This window comes from Acomys minous (genome assembly GCF_964271855.1).
Source record: "Acomys minous genome assembly, chromosome: 18".
Classification (NCBI taxonomy): Eukaryota; Metazoa; Chordata; class Mammalia; order Rodentia; family Muridae; genus Acomys; species Acomys minous.
Window position 1 is genome coordinate 1,966,350 of NC_140501.1, and position 13,925 is coordinate 1,980,274.

At 51.4% G+C, this 13,925-nt stretch overlaps 1 protein-coding gene across 1 annotated transcript; it reads right to left on the minus strand.

The window, feature by feature from the left end:
- Window positions 1–2,071: 2,071 nt before the first annotated feature.
- ZIC2 (Zic family member 2) lies at window positions 2,072–7,518 on the minus strand. Its single transcript, XM_084767434.1, has 3 exons — window positions 5,548–7,518; window positions 3,659–3,822; window positions 2,072–3,457 (listed from the first exon to the last, which is right to left on the minus strand). Exons 1-3 carry the CDS (start codon window positions 6,617–6,619, stop codon window positions 3,107–3,109), a joined length of 1,587 nt encoding a protein of 528 aa, XP_084623560.1. The 5' UTR covers window positions 6,620–7,518; the 3' UTR covers window positions 2,072–3,106.
- Window positions 7,519–13,925: the final 6,407 nt, after the last annotated feature.

The window sequence follows — 13,925 nt, forward strand, 5'->3', positions numbered from 1 at the left end:
GGGAAGGAGGGAGGGAGGGAGGGAGGATTCGGACTTCTTCACTCACCTACCCACCCCCACTCCCAAAGCCATTGGCTGGCCGGCTCTCCGGCTCAGGTACCAAACTGCTGCACCCTCTAGTACAGCGATTCTGGCATCTTCTGCACTGCACTCTTTACACAAACGCCATTTCCCTCTTTTCTCTTGTCAATTCGAAGGGCTTAGAGAGAGAGAGAGATCAAACAGGGAGACTGGACCAAGCCGTTCGGTTGATGATTCTTGTAGACAAAGCCTAGAGGCGAGAGGCACTAGGGACTGCAAGACATTTTGCTAGAGAGCCTTTCCCAGGGGCTCCATCCCTCCTAGGGTGGAGTAGGAAAGCACTTTCCGGCCGCGGTCTTCCTAGCCCTGCCCCATACTCGTTGTATTTTCTGCTGAACTCTAACAGCGCCCTAGACTTAAAGCGAGCTCCCCAACAGATTTGGAAAGCAATTAATTGTACTACCTTGACCCAATGAGAGGATCCATTTTTTTCTCCCATCTTCCTGCAAATAGGAAGGCCTCAAGGCCTCGTGTTGATGCTAAAGTTGCCCTCCATTCCCCCCAACGAAAAGGTTAAAATATTTTAAATAGAACCATTTCCTTCTTGCCCACGAAAATGAATATTTAATCTGACTCTTCTGCCTACTCCCCCATCGGTAAGGCGCTCGCTCGGCAAAATCCTCACAGCTTATGTGTTCAATAAACTCTCCCAAGGCTCAGTAACATATGCCAACTATTTTAATAATTTTACTTAATATTATTAGGGGTTATAAATTTGATTTTAATAGAGGGTTGATTGCTTCAGAAGTTGGTGCTTAGGCAGCTTGCAGGCCGCTGGGGGAGGTTAAGCCTGACACTGGTCACCTTGAGTATCATAAGCAGACACACACACACCAGGCTGTGCTCCCCAGTGGCCACTGAACAGGTAGTGTGGCCTGTGGGAGGTCAGTGTTGTCCTCTTCCCAAAGGTCCTTGGGGCTGTCACTCCTGGCCCTGTGGCTCAGCCCAGGGCAAGGAGAAAGTAGCAGAAAACTGTCTTTTGCAGAGTACCCCAGCTAGCCCAGGGCTGTGCAGGCCCATCCTGTTGGAGGCCTCGGGTCTTCTCCCTCCCTGGGAAGCAGCTACCCCTTGCTTAGGGCCAGTAGCTTAGGAGCTACAGGGACACCCAGTGGGAGGGAGGGGCCTTGATGGTTTGGGAACTGGAAAATAATGTCCCCATCCCTACCCTTTTATTACTAAAAGTACTTTTGCTTTCTTTACAGCATCTTGCTTGAAAGCTTACAAACCCCTGTCAGGGCAGGAAGCACAGTTGCACAGGTTCTAGGAAACATGGTGTCCCTAATCACTTACTTCCACCTGGCAAGATTAGCCTTTGCTGCTTTCTGTTTGAGCCCGCAGAATGGATAAATCTCTATCTATGGTGGGGGGGGGGGGGAATCAAAACATGTTCTATTCCTATTTATTACTTTCTCTTGAACACCACTGCAGAACTGCTTACGATAAACAGGATTTATTGAGCAAGCTCTGCTTAAAATGCCAAGGAGAAAAAAACTGAGCCCCTTTAAACTGTAATCACTGGGCCAAGTTCAAAAACAAAGTACTCAGCTCAGTTTTTTAACCGTGCAATTAAAAATAACTGTACCTCAGCTTTTCAGAGGGAGGGAGGGAGAGAGGAAGGGGGCAGGGTAGGGAGGGAAAACAAAGGATAAGGAAATGTTTGGTGCTCTTAAAGGCTGCCCAAATAGCTGGAAGAAAGAAAGGCATTCCCGTAGATAATGGAGGCATTAGACACCCTGAAGGTCCCTGCGCCATTCCTCATGGGGGCTTTCCAAAAATTTAATTCATCCTCAGCTACCAAACAAAAGGATGTAGAAAATAATTTTGAGACTTACTGCCAAAGGGGCAGTTTGGCCCATTCTCTGCGCATAAATAGACCTTGCTCCAAAGAATGCAAGGTGGTACTTTCCCCACACTCCCAGCCCAGGCCTTTTAAGCTGCATCCTGCTCATTTTCTTCAATACCGTTGCTAGAGGGAAAAAAAGGATGGTCATGCAGTTTCAACACATTTTATTATATTTCTGTATGCATTACTCTCAAAACATCACAAGAAATGATCAAACCACTTAAACCTTCAAATAAAAAAATCTGAAACAGTTTATGCCCACAAATTGTACATATTTATAGTTAAGAAACATTCTTTATAAATATTGTTTCCTCTGTAGCAAGTTAATACCATAATTTAATTACAAATGGATAAATATGGTAACAGATATTTACAAAGGGGTGTTATTACGGGGAAAAAAAGCTAATGGCACAACGTTTACTCCCACCCACCCCCCCAATCTTTCATACAGGAACTAACAAATTGAACTCGCAAAAGCACTGAAACATCACATGTAAACCCAGCTAACAGAAAAATACATTCACAAGCGTTGGTGGTGATGTGTGCTATGTATGGGTCGGTGTGCTGAAGAAACAGAAGGGACTTTGGCACAGCTCATTTTTTTCCAGTCTATAGTTGCATGAAGTTTACAATCAAGTTGCCTCATTAAAAAGGAACACAATATTTAATACCACAATACAAAATAAACCATTTTCTTCCACGTTACTTAAAAAGAAACCGGGTAAACTAAAAGAAAAAAGAAAAAGGCCCATCACGTGGGGAAGGGAGAAAGGCAGGAAGGAACGCAATCCGGAGTTTACAAATGGACAAACTTCTATCCACCAATAAGCCATTAAAATCACCAGGAGTCCGCTATGTACAGCTTGTCAAAAGACTGAGGAGTATGTGGGAGGGAAAGTGGGCTGGGGGCTGCTAGGGAAGTTTGACTCGCTATTTTTGTGGAGTTTGCTTTCTTAAAATTTTTATTTTATGTTTTCGGCTTCGGAGACATACAAGAGATTTTGCTTTTCATGCCTAGATTGTTTTTAAAAAAAAAAAAACGTTTAAAAATCCTTCTGCTGGTAAGATTTTTTCATCACCATAAAAATTGGATTCATAATTTTAACAAGACAGATACTAAGGTGGGTTTAGGGAAGGCTGCGGTAGAGAAGGGAACAAGGAATGGGAGAAAGGCCTGGCCCCTCACACGTACCATTCATTGAAGTTGGAGGAGAGGCCGCTATGGCCTCCGGCTGTTCCGCTGCCCCCGCCAGAGCTGCCGCCGCCCCCACCGCCCGCCCCGCCGCCGCCCCCGCCGCTGCCGGCTGCCGAGCCACCTCCGGAGCCGCCGCTGCCAGAACCGGCGCCACGATGCACAGCGGACACCGCGGCTGCCGCCGCTGCAGCCGCAGCCGCCGCCGCCGCTGCCGGGGACAGGTTGGAGCTGCTTTGTGGCTCTGCGCTGGGGGACACCAGCCCAGGGGGTGTGGACGACTCGTAGCCAGAACTGGCAGCCGGGGAGGACTCGGAGCCCTGAGGGGAGGACTCATGGACCTGCAAGACAAAAGCCGGGAGTGGGGACCAGAGGGGACTGGGTGTGAGTGCAGCTGCTGTGAGGCCAGGTCCCCGCCCCACCCCCCACCCCCGAGCCGAGAGCACCCCAGGAGTGTCCCCTCGGTCCCTGGGGACCTTCACCGGACCGCTGGGAGCTGGTGCCCGAGGACGGCTTAGCCCACCCGGCTACCGCAGTGGTACCTTCATGTGCTTCCGCAAGGAGCTGGGGTGCGTGTAGGACTTGTCGCACATCTTGCAGAGATAGGGCTTATCTGAGGTGTGGACGTGCATGTGTTTCTTCCTGTCGCTGCTGTTGGCGAAGCGCCGGTCACAGCCCTCGAACTCACACTGGAAAGGTTTCTCCCCTGTGGACAGTAAACAGGGCGCTTGCTATGGGCCACCCAGGACCCCAAAGTCCTCCATCAAGGCTGCTAGGGTACAGTTGAGGACAGAAGGGCGAGAGGGCTGAGTCTCTGAAACGGGTTGGCTCTCCCTAACCAAATAACATTATTAACTTATTTTGTAATTTACTTCCCTTCACACGGACATCCATCTCTGTAAATTTCTAACGAATTTCAGGGTGCCTCTGGCCCTGTTCGCTTTTCTGAAGCCTTTTGGACTCCCAGCTCCCCTAACAAGTTGGTTTAGCCATTGAGAAGCTGTTATTTTGACAAAATATTTGGGGCATTATCAAAACCACACAGGCGGCTGGGCTCCTGTCGCTTTCTCTTTGGGGCCAGTAGGCAATCACATTTGGAGTTGCTGTGAGCTGTTTGGATACTGGGCTATGGAGAGTGGTTGAGCCAGTATTTCTCATCCAAAAACTCTTCAAATTGAATTAACCATAATCCTAATACAGACGCCGGTCTTTTTTTTTTTTTAAGGGGGGCCCGTTAAACATTAGCGATAAGGTAGTCTTTTAATGATTGCTACCTCTCGGCAAAAGGGCTTGGGGGTTTGGAGTCAGGAAAACCTTTCAAAATCTCCCTGTTTGATTTTCTGGCGGTTCCTGCATCCTGTTGCCAGGATTCCAAATGCTTGGAGTCATTTAGAGGTGTGAGAACTCAAACGCCTTCTACTTGGAAAGCGGACCAGCTAACGTTAAATTCCATTAGCACCTAAACTGTTTTTTAAAGACAACCACTCAGACACAGGGCATTTCATGCAAATAAATTTCTCAAATTTTAAGCCTTGTTAAAAGGTTGTCTCGCACCTCGGCTCCCTCCCTTCCCCAAAGAACAATAGGCCTCTGGCTCATCCCCACTTCGGAGTAAATATTGACGAGGGAAGTTGCTAAAACATTTGGCTTTCTTTTAGGAAATTGTCTTCTGCGATTTTGGCTGAGACCTGATTGTAGATGAATAATCTATGAGGCGAGAGGCGCGTTCTTTTGCGTCTCTCCCTTCACGCGATCGCCCCGCGGGGCCGTATTGCCTGAGGCTCTGGTTGGCCCGGGCGAGGGTCGGAGTCGCAAAGCCTCTGGTGCCCATTAGAGAATCTCACAAACTGCTGACAAACCACCGTCAGTCCCTTGCGACCCACCCCGAGATGGGCTTTAAAAACACTCTTAAAATGAAAACCGCTTTTACAGGGATCGGCTCACACCAGATTCATTTAATGGGAAACAGTCCTGGGAAGGGCATTTTGGACCCTGAGTCAAAGAGATGGGAAAATACACAAGCCTCTGAAAAACACTCGTGGCAGCAAAGCTCTTTCAGACAAGCTGGGAAAGTCCTTGCTAGGCTCGGTTCCCGGACATGGAGTTAGAGCAGAATTGTTTTATTTTGTGCGCTCTATTTAGAAAGGAAATTATTCACCAGGACTGGGGGTGGGGGTGGGGGTAGCAGCATAGCTCTAAGTATATATTTGGTATTACGCTGATCAATTAAAGTTCAATACCCGCACATGGAATAATCCCAGTCCAATAATACTCTACCATCCTCCAACAAAACAAGCCGCTGGCTGTCCTGCACTCTCCTTCTCCAGGTCTTTGGCTGATGGGTTAGCCCCCAGCGCTCGCGCGCGCGCGCACACACACACACACACACACACAATCTGTGCATTTATTCCCACTCCGGACCCATGATTACCTGTGTGGGTTCTTTTGTGAATCTTGAGGTTCTCGGAGCGCGCGAAGACCTTGCCGCAGCCCGGGAAAGGACAGGGAAAGGGCTTCTCGCCCGTGTGCACGCGGATGTGGTTGACCAGTTTGTATTTGGCCTTGAAGGGCTTGCCCTCGCGTGGACACTCCTCCCAGAAGCAGACGTGGTTGCTCTGCTCCGGGCCGCCGACGTGCTCCACGGAGACGTGGGTCACCAGCTCGTGCATGGTGCTGAAAGTTTTGTTGCAGCTTTTCTTGGGATTGCTGAGCTGCTCCGGGTCGATCCACTTGCAGATGAGCTCTTGCTTGATACACTGCTGCCGCATGTAGCGGAAAAAGGCACCGGGGTGGTGGTGATGGTGGTGGTGGTGGGCTGCAGCCGCTGCCATGTTCATCCCCATGTTCATATTCATGGGGCCGTACTGGTTGTGGAGCTGCGCCGCCGAGTAGGGGTCGGTCCGCGGGCTGGCCACTTGGCGGTATTGCTCCGAGCGTCCGAACACCTCGCCCGGCAGCCCTAGGCGCATTTGCCCATTGAGCACGTTCTGCGAGCCGTGCGGCCCGTGTTGCTCCGGGAGGCCAGGGAAGAGAAGATGGCCCTGCGCGTCCGAGTGCGCGTGGTGCAGGCCGCCGGCGCCGGGTCCGAACAGCCCGTGCTGGCCGCCTCCCGGCGCCGAGTCCCCGAAGCCCCGGCTGCGGAACAGGAAGTCCCGGGTGGAATTAAAGGGAGGCCCCGAATAGGAACCAACGTGCGCGGCGTGGGGCCCTAGAGCCGCGGCCGCAGCAGCCGCCGCGGCCGAGCCTGGATAGGCGCCCGGACCTTGCGACGTGAACGCCGAACTCTGACCAGGAGACAGTTCGTGCGCCCCGGGGTTGAGCTTGAAGGCGCCCATGTGCGCCGCGGCCGAGTCCACGAAGCCGTTCTGAGCAGCCGCCAGGCTCAGCTCGCGGTCCTGCATCTCGGCCGCCGCGGCCGCCGCGGCCGCGGCCGAGTGGTGGTGGTGGCGCGCGAAGCTGCCCACCCCGATGGCCGGGAACTGCGGCCCCGCGTCCAGAAGCATGGCCAGCGCGCCCGGCCGCCCCGCCGGCCCCGGTGAGCCCCGCTGCCTCGGTTCCCTCTACCGACTGGCGAGGCACGTCCTGCGGACGCCCGGCTTCTCGAACCGGTGCTGGAAACACTGGCGACTGCAGTCCCGGGAGTCGCGCTGCTGCGCCCGCCGCCGCCGCCTGAATCTGCCTCGGGCGGCCGGGCGCAGAACGAAGGCGCAGAGAGGAAGAGGAGGCGGCGGTGGAGGAGGCGCGGGAGGAGGAGGAAGAGGAGGTGGAGGAGGAGAAGAGTCCAAAGCCAGGCGGAGAACCAAAGTGTATTAAAGGAGCTGCGGCGGGGGCGGGCGGGCAGGGCAGGGGAGGGCGGGCGGGAGGAGGGAACGGAGGGAGGTGTGGGGAGCGGAGGAGAGGGGGGCCGCCGGAGGGCGAGCGCAGCGCTGCGGCCCCCACCCCTGCGCGCCCCCGCGCGCGCACGCTCGCACTCACTCGCTAGCTGCCTTGCACTGCCGGCGGACCGGAGCCGGGCTAAGATCAGCGGCGTCCGCCGAATGAAGTCACCGCAGCCTCGGGGCCACAGTGCCCTAGGGTAGTGGTTGTGCGCAGACAGGCAGGCAGGGAGCCGACTGTGGCGAGCTCCGCCAGCCCCAGAGCCTGGCACACCCGCGGCTCCACCTGATCTCTGCAGGGGCGCTGGGCAGCCGGGAGGAGGAGGCCCGGCGCCCAGTCCACGGCGTGCTCCGGTGACCGCTCCCTCCCTCGAGGCCTTGCTCGCGCCTCGCTGCGCGCCGTGGGTATTGTTCGGCTCCGCGGCTGCTGCGGGAGTTTAGCCTTCCCGGTCCTCAGAGCTTGGCATTGGCGACGCCCGGAGTAGTAAACTTGCAGCAGCCACGAATTCCCCCAGATGAAGGAAAAGAGCGCGACGCTCCCTCTTTCTTTAAGTTGGGCCGGAGGAGGAGGCAGGGGAGGAGCAGGGGAGGGGGGGGGGCGACTGTGGGAGGGGAGAAGGCAAGGAGGGGGAGGGGAGCAGGGTGAGGCTAGTCTGAAAAACAATAACAACAGTAAAAAAGTGATCTCTGGTTCTCCCCTTCCTCCTGCCGATCCGCTCTGACCGCTAGTCCGGGAATGATTGCTCGCACTAGCAAGGACAGAGCAACGTCCTTGGCATGAGCAAATGCCAGGAGGCCAACACCAGTTTCTCCCTCGCGGCTGCAGTGGGTAGCCTTCGCCACCGCTTCTGTTTATTTCAGTGGGCGCTGAGGCCGCAGCAGCAGCCTTTTTATTTATTTATTTATTTAGTGTGTGCGTGTGTATGTGTGTGTGTCCCCTCCTTTTCCTCTCCCCTCCCCCGCGTATTCTGGGCTCCAGCCCGCCCGGGCATCCCTCCCTCCAGATCCAGGCCCGGTCACACCGCCCCTTTAACGGCGGCTCCCGCCCATCCCGCCCTCCAGAATCGGCTATTGGCCACCACGGTCTCGTCAATACTGCGCCCCCGCCCTGAGCCTAGCCCGCCCCTTCTTCCCTTCGCCGGGCTCCCTCTGTGCAACAGCAGCAGAGGCCGAGCTCGCCGCGCGCGGGCTGGGCCTGCCGGCCTGCAGAGCTTCGCGCGCGCGTCTGGCCTGGTAGCTACCGACCCCAGGCTGCTATTGCAAGAGTCCAGCTGCGAACTTAACGCAGTCCCAGACCAAAGGGTCTTGTTGCCTTCCGCCGGATCCTGGAGCCAGATTGCACCCTGCCCCCTCATATTTTGCCAGAGGCTACCAAACCCTCAGAGACTGCACGCACTTCCTAGCGATACCGAAAAACCTGGGAACCCTGGCCCAAAGCACCCTTGGCTGTAGAGATGTTATTAACAACTGAGTCACCAGGCCGAGGCCCTGAGGGAGCGAGGGCACTTTTCCTGACGGGGACCAGGGACAGGTCTCTCGCCGCTTCTCAGCCCCTTACAGTCGCCTTCCCCACCTTGACCAATCTGCTTCGAGGCGTTAAAACACGGATGAAGGACGGTGGATCCAGATAACGTCCACCTTACCCCTTCTTTCCACTGGCTGGACTCTCACCTAGAAACTGCGCCCACCCCAGGCAGTGGTCACCACCGGCCCCTGGGCATACTTACCCCCTCCCCACCCCGCCCCGATTGCGTTCAGCTCAGATTACAGCAATAAACCCTACGCAGTAGCCCCCCCCCCCCAGAGCTTTGTCACGCTCCTGGTGATACCCACTGACTGGTCCCATAGTCGCACTGGGTTAGGAAACAGAATGGCCAGAATCAAGCAAGGTTTAGGCCATAATTTGTATGTTGCTGTATCAGACTCAGGGCCTCAGAAAAAGAAGCTGTGGGCCTTAAACCTTCCTCATAGTAAATGCCACCCTTTCTTTGGCGAACCCACCGCAACGCTTACACACACACACACACACACACACACACACACACACACACACACACCAAGTGCAGCCCTCCCTCGACCCCAGGCTGGCTTTGCCACTAAGAACACTCCTTGTCCCAAAGGCCCTCAGATTGCACTCTTGTGGTAACGGAGAGGGGATTGCCGGCCTAGAGTCTGGGGGAGTGTGAAGGTTCAACCTGTGGCCAACCGCCTTACTTTGTCAGGCCTGAGAACTGCTTTTATTATAAATCGCTGGGAACTGAGATAAAATTCGGGCGAGAGTATAACAACACATTTGGAAATTTATATTGAAATGAAATCACCAAAATAAACACGCTGGACTAATACTCTTGCTGAGGCTTGCTGCAGTGAATGCGGTCCCTTGCTTTCTCAAGCAAGATTGCAGACCTTAGGTGGGTCTGGCTCAACTGTGGAAGCTGGCCTCAGTCCTTAGCTTCTTCTGTCTGGCCCTTCCCTGACAAGAAGGAGACAGACCACCACAAGAAGGCATCTCTGGAAACATGAGCTTTCCTGGAAGCCGGAGGCAGGAAATAGTCCCCTTTCCACCGGTACCCCGTCCCTTCTCTCTGAGAGCAGATGTCAAGCTGACCTGCTAAACTGCGGAGGGGGACAGGGGGCAGTATCTAAGCAGAAAGCCTTCCGCTTCCGTGCATTTATTTATATATTTTTAAAAAAAAAAAAACCCTGCCCAATTCAGTATTTCACATTTCCTTGCCTTATCAATTTATACTGAAAATGCACATGATAGTTTGCTCTAAAAATACAACCACTCCCAGTTTTTTTTAAACCTAAGATTGGTTGTGAGAATAACAGCCTTACCCATTCTAAAAACCTTACTTCCTTTTTTCAATCCCCCACACTTGCAAGTTTTCCTCTTCTCCCACTTTCTCACCCCTCCCCACTCTTCCCTCCCTCTCCTTTTTGACCTATTCTCTTCTTTCACTTTGATTTCTCCTTTGCTGCGCCTGCATTTCAGGACGGCGCGGCTGGGCGCTTGCAGCCGCTGGATTCCCGGGCCCAAGCGATGGGGCAGACGCCTTAATTCCCGCCGGAGAGCTTGCGGGCTGGATCCTCCTGGCTATTCTTTCTCAGCTCCAGGTCTCCTCTCGCTGCAGGAAACAGAGGAGCTGAGCCAAGTTCAAAGTCACATCTCGGTCCCCTCAAAAGTGTTTTATTTCTCGGCAAACCGGGGGTGGGGGTGGGGGTGGGGAAACACCAACCTTTTCCTTCTTGAGAGTTTTTTTTTTTTGAAGGAGAGGAGAAAGCGAAAGAGAGGAAAGAACAGTGTGTGTGTGTGTGTGTGTGTGTGTGTGTGTGTGTGTGTGTGTGTATGCGCGCGCGCGCGCACGCGCGAGCGCAAGGGCTTTCAGTATTATTTCCTCAAAAGTAGACTCGGGTTGTTTAGTGGAAGGATGGAAGGAAAGCAGGCACTGTGAGCAAATTCATTTTTTTTTCCAGCGGGTTTCTAGACGGGCTGGTCTGCTGCGGTGTCAAACTTCCAAACCGGTAACGGTCCGTGCTGAGAAGCATGTTCTTTCTTTGTACTTCTTTCTCCAAATTGTTCTTCTCAAACTGGGCAAAAGCTCAGCTTGAGGACATCCGCCCCTGGGCCCCTGGCAAGGGCACATTTCCCGGCAAGCGCAGAGAATCAAGGTTGGATCAAAAAGTTTGTAGTGTGTTTACAAAACAAAACAAAACTAAGGGACAGGGACGAAGGGAAGCAAACCCCACAAATATCCAGGCATCGTCGTCAGCAACTACTTTTACTACCTGGGCCTCTGAATGGTGTCTACTGAACCCTCCTAGCATGATGTGCACATACAGCAGAATAAATGATGTTTTCTCCCACTGTGTTCTCACACATAAAGGTATATATTGTGGTACAGGGGACACCTAACACAAACAACTAGACCATCTACTGAATGTGTTATTGTGACTCTTGACCGCAGTAACATTCAATTTTATTTTTATTTCCCTTAAAGAAAGGAGTATTAATGAGGGGGGGTTGACTGTGAGGAAAAGTATGCAATACATTGTTTTTATATCTAAGACAATAATAATAATAACAATAATAATAACAAAATCTCATTTTTACAGAGTTATAGCACTACATATATATGTACATATATATACATATATACATATATATATCACAGTCAAAATTGAGCAAGATCACCAACAAGACATTAAGTTGAAGGTTACTTTTGAGTCTACTTTCTCAGCTACTCCTGAGTTGGGTGACCTCTGACCCATCAAAGACTACATGTGTGCTCTGGGAAGCCCCTTCTGTAACAGCCACCTAGAACAAAAGGCTTTTATCGTGACTTTGACAAGAAAGGTGTAATGTAAAAGAAGAGGAAGTTGTGAAAATACTGTTAAATAACATTAAGGAGGGTGTGAGTGAAGACCTCATAACATAACAAAGCTCTTCCATGGCTTCATGTCTTTTCTCTTTATAGTTAAACTCTGTAGTTGAGCTAATTTTTAAAAATTCAATATAAAATATGTGCCCAGCAGTAGTTTAGTAACAAGGATGTAAATACTTTTGTACTTGTCTGAAAGGGGGTGAAAAAGCCATCAGCCTTCCAGACCCCTCAACTGGGTGACTGTAACTGTGGTTTTGGAAAATAGACTCTTTTTGATGGGAGTGTTTTCAATGCTGTAAAACAAAATAAAAACAGGAAAAAAACAAATAAGTAAACAAAAACAAACAAACAAACAAAAAGCAGGAGGCTATAGCTTACAGAAACATGTTTAATTATTTCAAAGATTGGTATTCTTTGGGCTTGTGGGCAAACGACAAACGAGCAGCTTTCCAATAAAGTGCAGTATTATTCCAGTAGACGTTGTAATACAATTTATGCTGTCATTCATAAATAACAATGCCATATGTCAACCATATTGCTTACACAAGTAAAACCATCAACGTGTCACTATTTGATTTATCCTAACAGCTTCTTCAAATATTGAAGTGTAGTTATTGAAGGGGGTGGTCAGTGGGGGAGCAACACCCAAATTTTGAAATAAATACATACACTGAAGCTTCTACTTGCTTCTTTATCTGACTTCCAAGACAGCCAACTATGAGAGATGAAGAAAAGTCCACTTCAGGCTTTCTTTTTTAAAAAATTTAAACATTGGTTGTTGTGTGTACCTTGACCGTGGAAAACCATTCCATGGTTCTTACTTGGACCTTCTGAGCATATTTTAGGACACATTCGTGTGCTTCTCAAGCTATCCTCACCCACTCCTAATGGTCAAAGGAAGGTCAAAGGCTTCCTCAAACAGCCCCTATCTCTAATTGTAAAAATAATTTTGAGCCAGGAGTGGTGGCTCACGTCTTTCATCCCAGCACTCTGGAGGCAGAGGCAGGGGGATTGAGTTCAAGGCCAGCCTGGTCTACAAAGGGAGTCTAGGACACCCAAGGATTCATAGAGAGACCTCATCTCAAAAAACTAAATAATAATAATAATAATAATAATAATAATAATAATAATAATAATAATAATAATACCAAGTGGGAATATTTGACCACAGGCAGATTTTCACACAAGTTACCTTTGTTACAGTAAAGGTAAGCTGGATCATTTTTTCTCTATAGCTTTTCAATACAAACTTCAAGTGGATACAGGATGGGGCCAGGTCTTCACTGCACACACACACACACACACACACACACACACACACACACACACACACACAACATTCCCCACACAGTTGTGCCTTTTCTTCATCACGCCCTCGAATGTGTCACAAGGATCATAAACCTTAGCATTAAGTACATTTTTCTTTCTTCTTTTTCTTTTTTTCCCTTTTCCTCCCTCGCACCCCTCACCACACGTGTCCGTGGAGCCTGATGACTCTGTATGAGTTCAGGAGAGTGGGAAAGAGACAATCCTCGAAAAGGGGCTGTGAATTGCAGCTGGACGGTTTTGAGGACCAAGGTCTCTAAGCCACGTCGTAGCCTCCGTGCCAGCCTAAATCTTGAGCCGGGAGGACACCAGAATATAGAATCTGATCCCTGTCCAGAGAAGACGGGGCGGCGGGCATGGACAGATGAGTCCATTTTAGACCTTGCTGTCCTGGAAGCCTAGTGCACCTGATTTGGGACAAGCTCTTGAACCTACAGTCATCACCCCTTCTTGCCTTGACAGAGCTCCCGCTAAAACGAAGATTTGCTGGCCCGCTTGCCTTCCTGGCTCCGGCTTGTAGAAAAATCTGGGTGGACTATCACCACCACCCTTAGTGCTTGATAGCAATTTCCAACCTGAATGGGTTAAGCATCCCTTAGCACTCCCGCCCAGTTCGCCCTTGAACCTGCCTGATTCAACCCAAAGCGCCCTAGACTTTGCAAATCTGCCCGGCACCCAGCCCTTCTGCATGCAGGCTGCCTCTCAGAAACCACGCGGGACTGGCTAGTCGTAAAGCAATTGCAGGGGCAATAAAAAGACATCTCGGTGGGTCTCCCCAGATCCTTTCTTGTCCACCCCACCGTCCTCCAATACGCCCCCCCCCGTCCGCCTGGAGAAACAATCAAACAAAGGCTCAAGAGCCAGGAAATGTCCAATTCACTTCCCTTAGAGTTTATTAATTGTCCACACCCATCGTAGGGAACTTGACTGTGTTAAGTGAGGCACTGATGGCACCTGGAGCTGGGAGACGCATGCCACCCTCCCGGCAGCGGGAAGCCGGCCGCAGCGTCTCAAGCGCCAAGTTCTGTGGCCTTTAGGCAGCTAAGCTGCGGTGTGGTTATCGGGTTCCCGCCAGCTGGGAGTTGTCTGTGCCTTCCACCTCCGCGCGCCTTTGTTTGGGGGGCTGGAAAGAGGTTGGGGGATCCTGGAGCCAACGTGAAGTCTCTAAACGCACGGTCCCCTCAGCCCTTGGTGCCTTACAGCGCTGGTATTTCCAAAGCTTA

What these genes read in the sequence shown, in the direction of transcription:
- ZIC2 (XM_084767434.1), bottom strand. Translation starts at nt 6,619, where the DNA reads ATGCTTCTGGACGCGGGGCCGCAGTTCCCGGCCATCGGGGTGGGCAGC. An exon ending in TCACAAAAGAACCCACACAG is followed by an intron (nt 3,823 to 5,547) that starts GTAATCATGGGT and finishes TACTGTCCACAG; the next exon opens with GGGAGAAACCTTTCCAGTGT. An exon ending in CCTTGCGGAAGCACATGAAG is followed by an intron (nt 3,458 to 3,658) that starts GTACCACTGCGG and finishes TTTGTCTTGCAG; the next exon opens with GTCCATGAGTCCTCCCCTCA.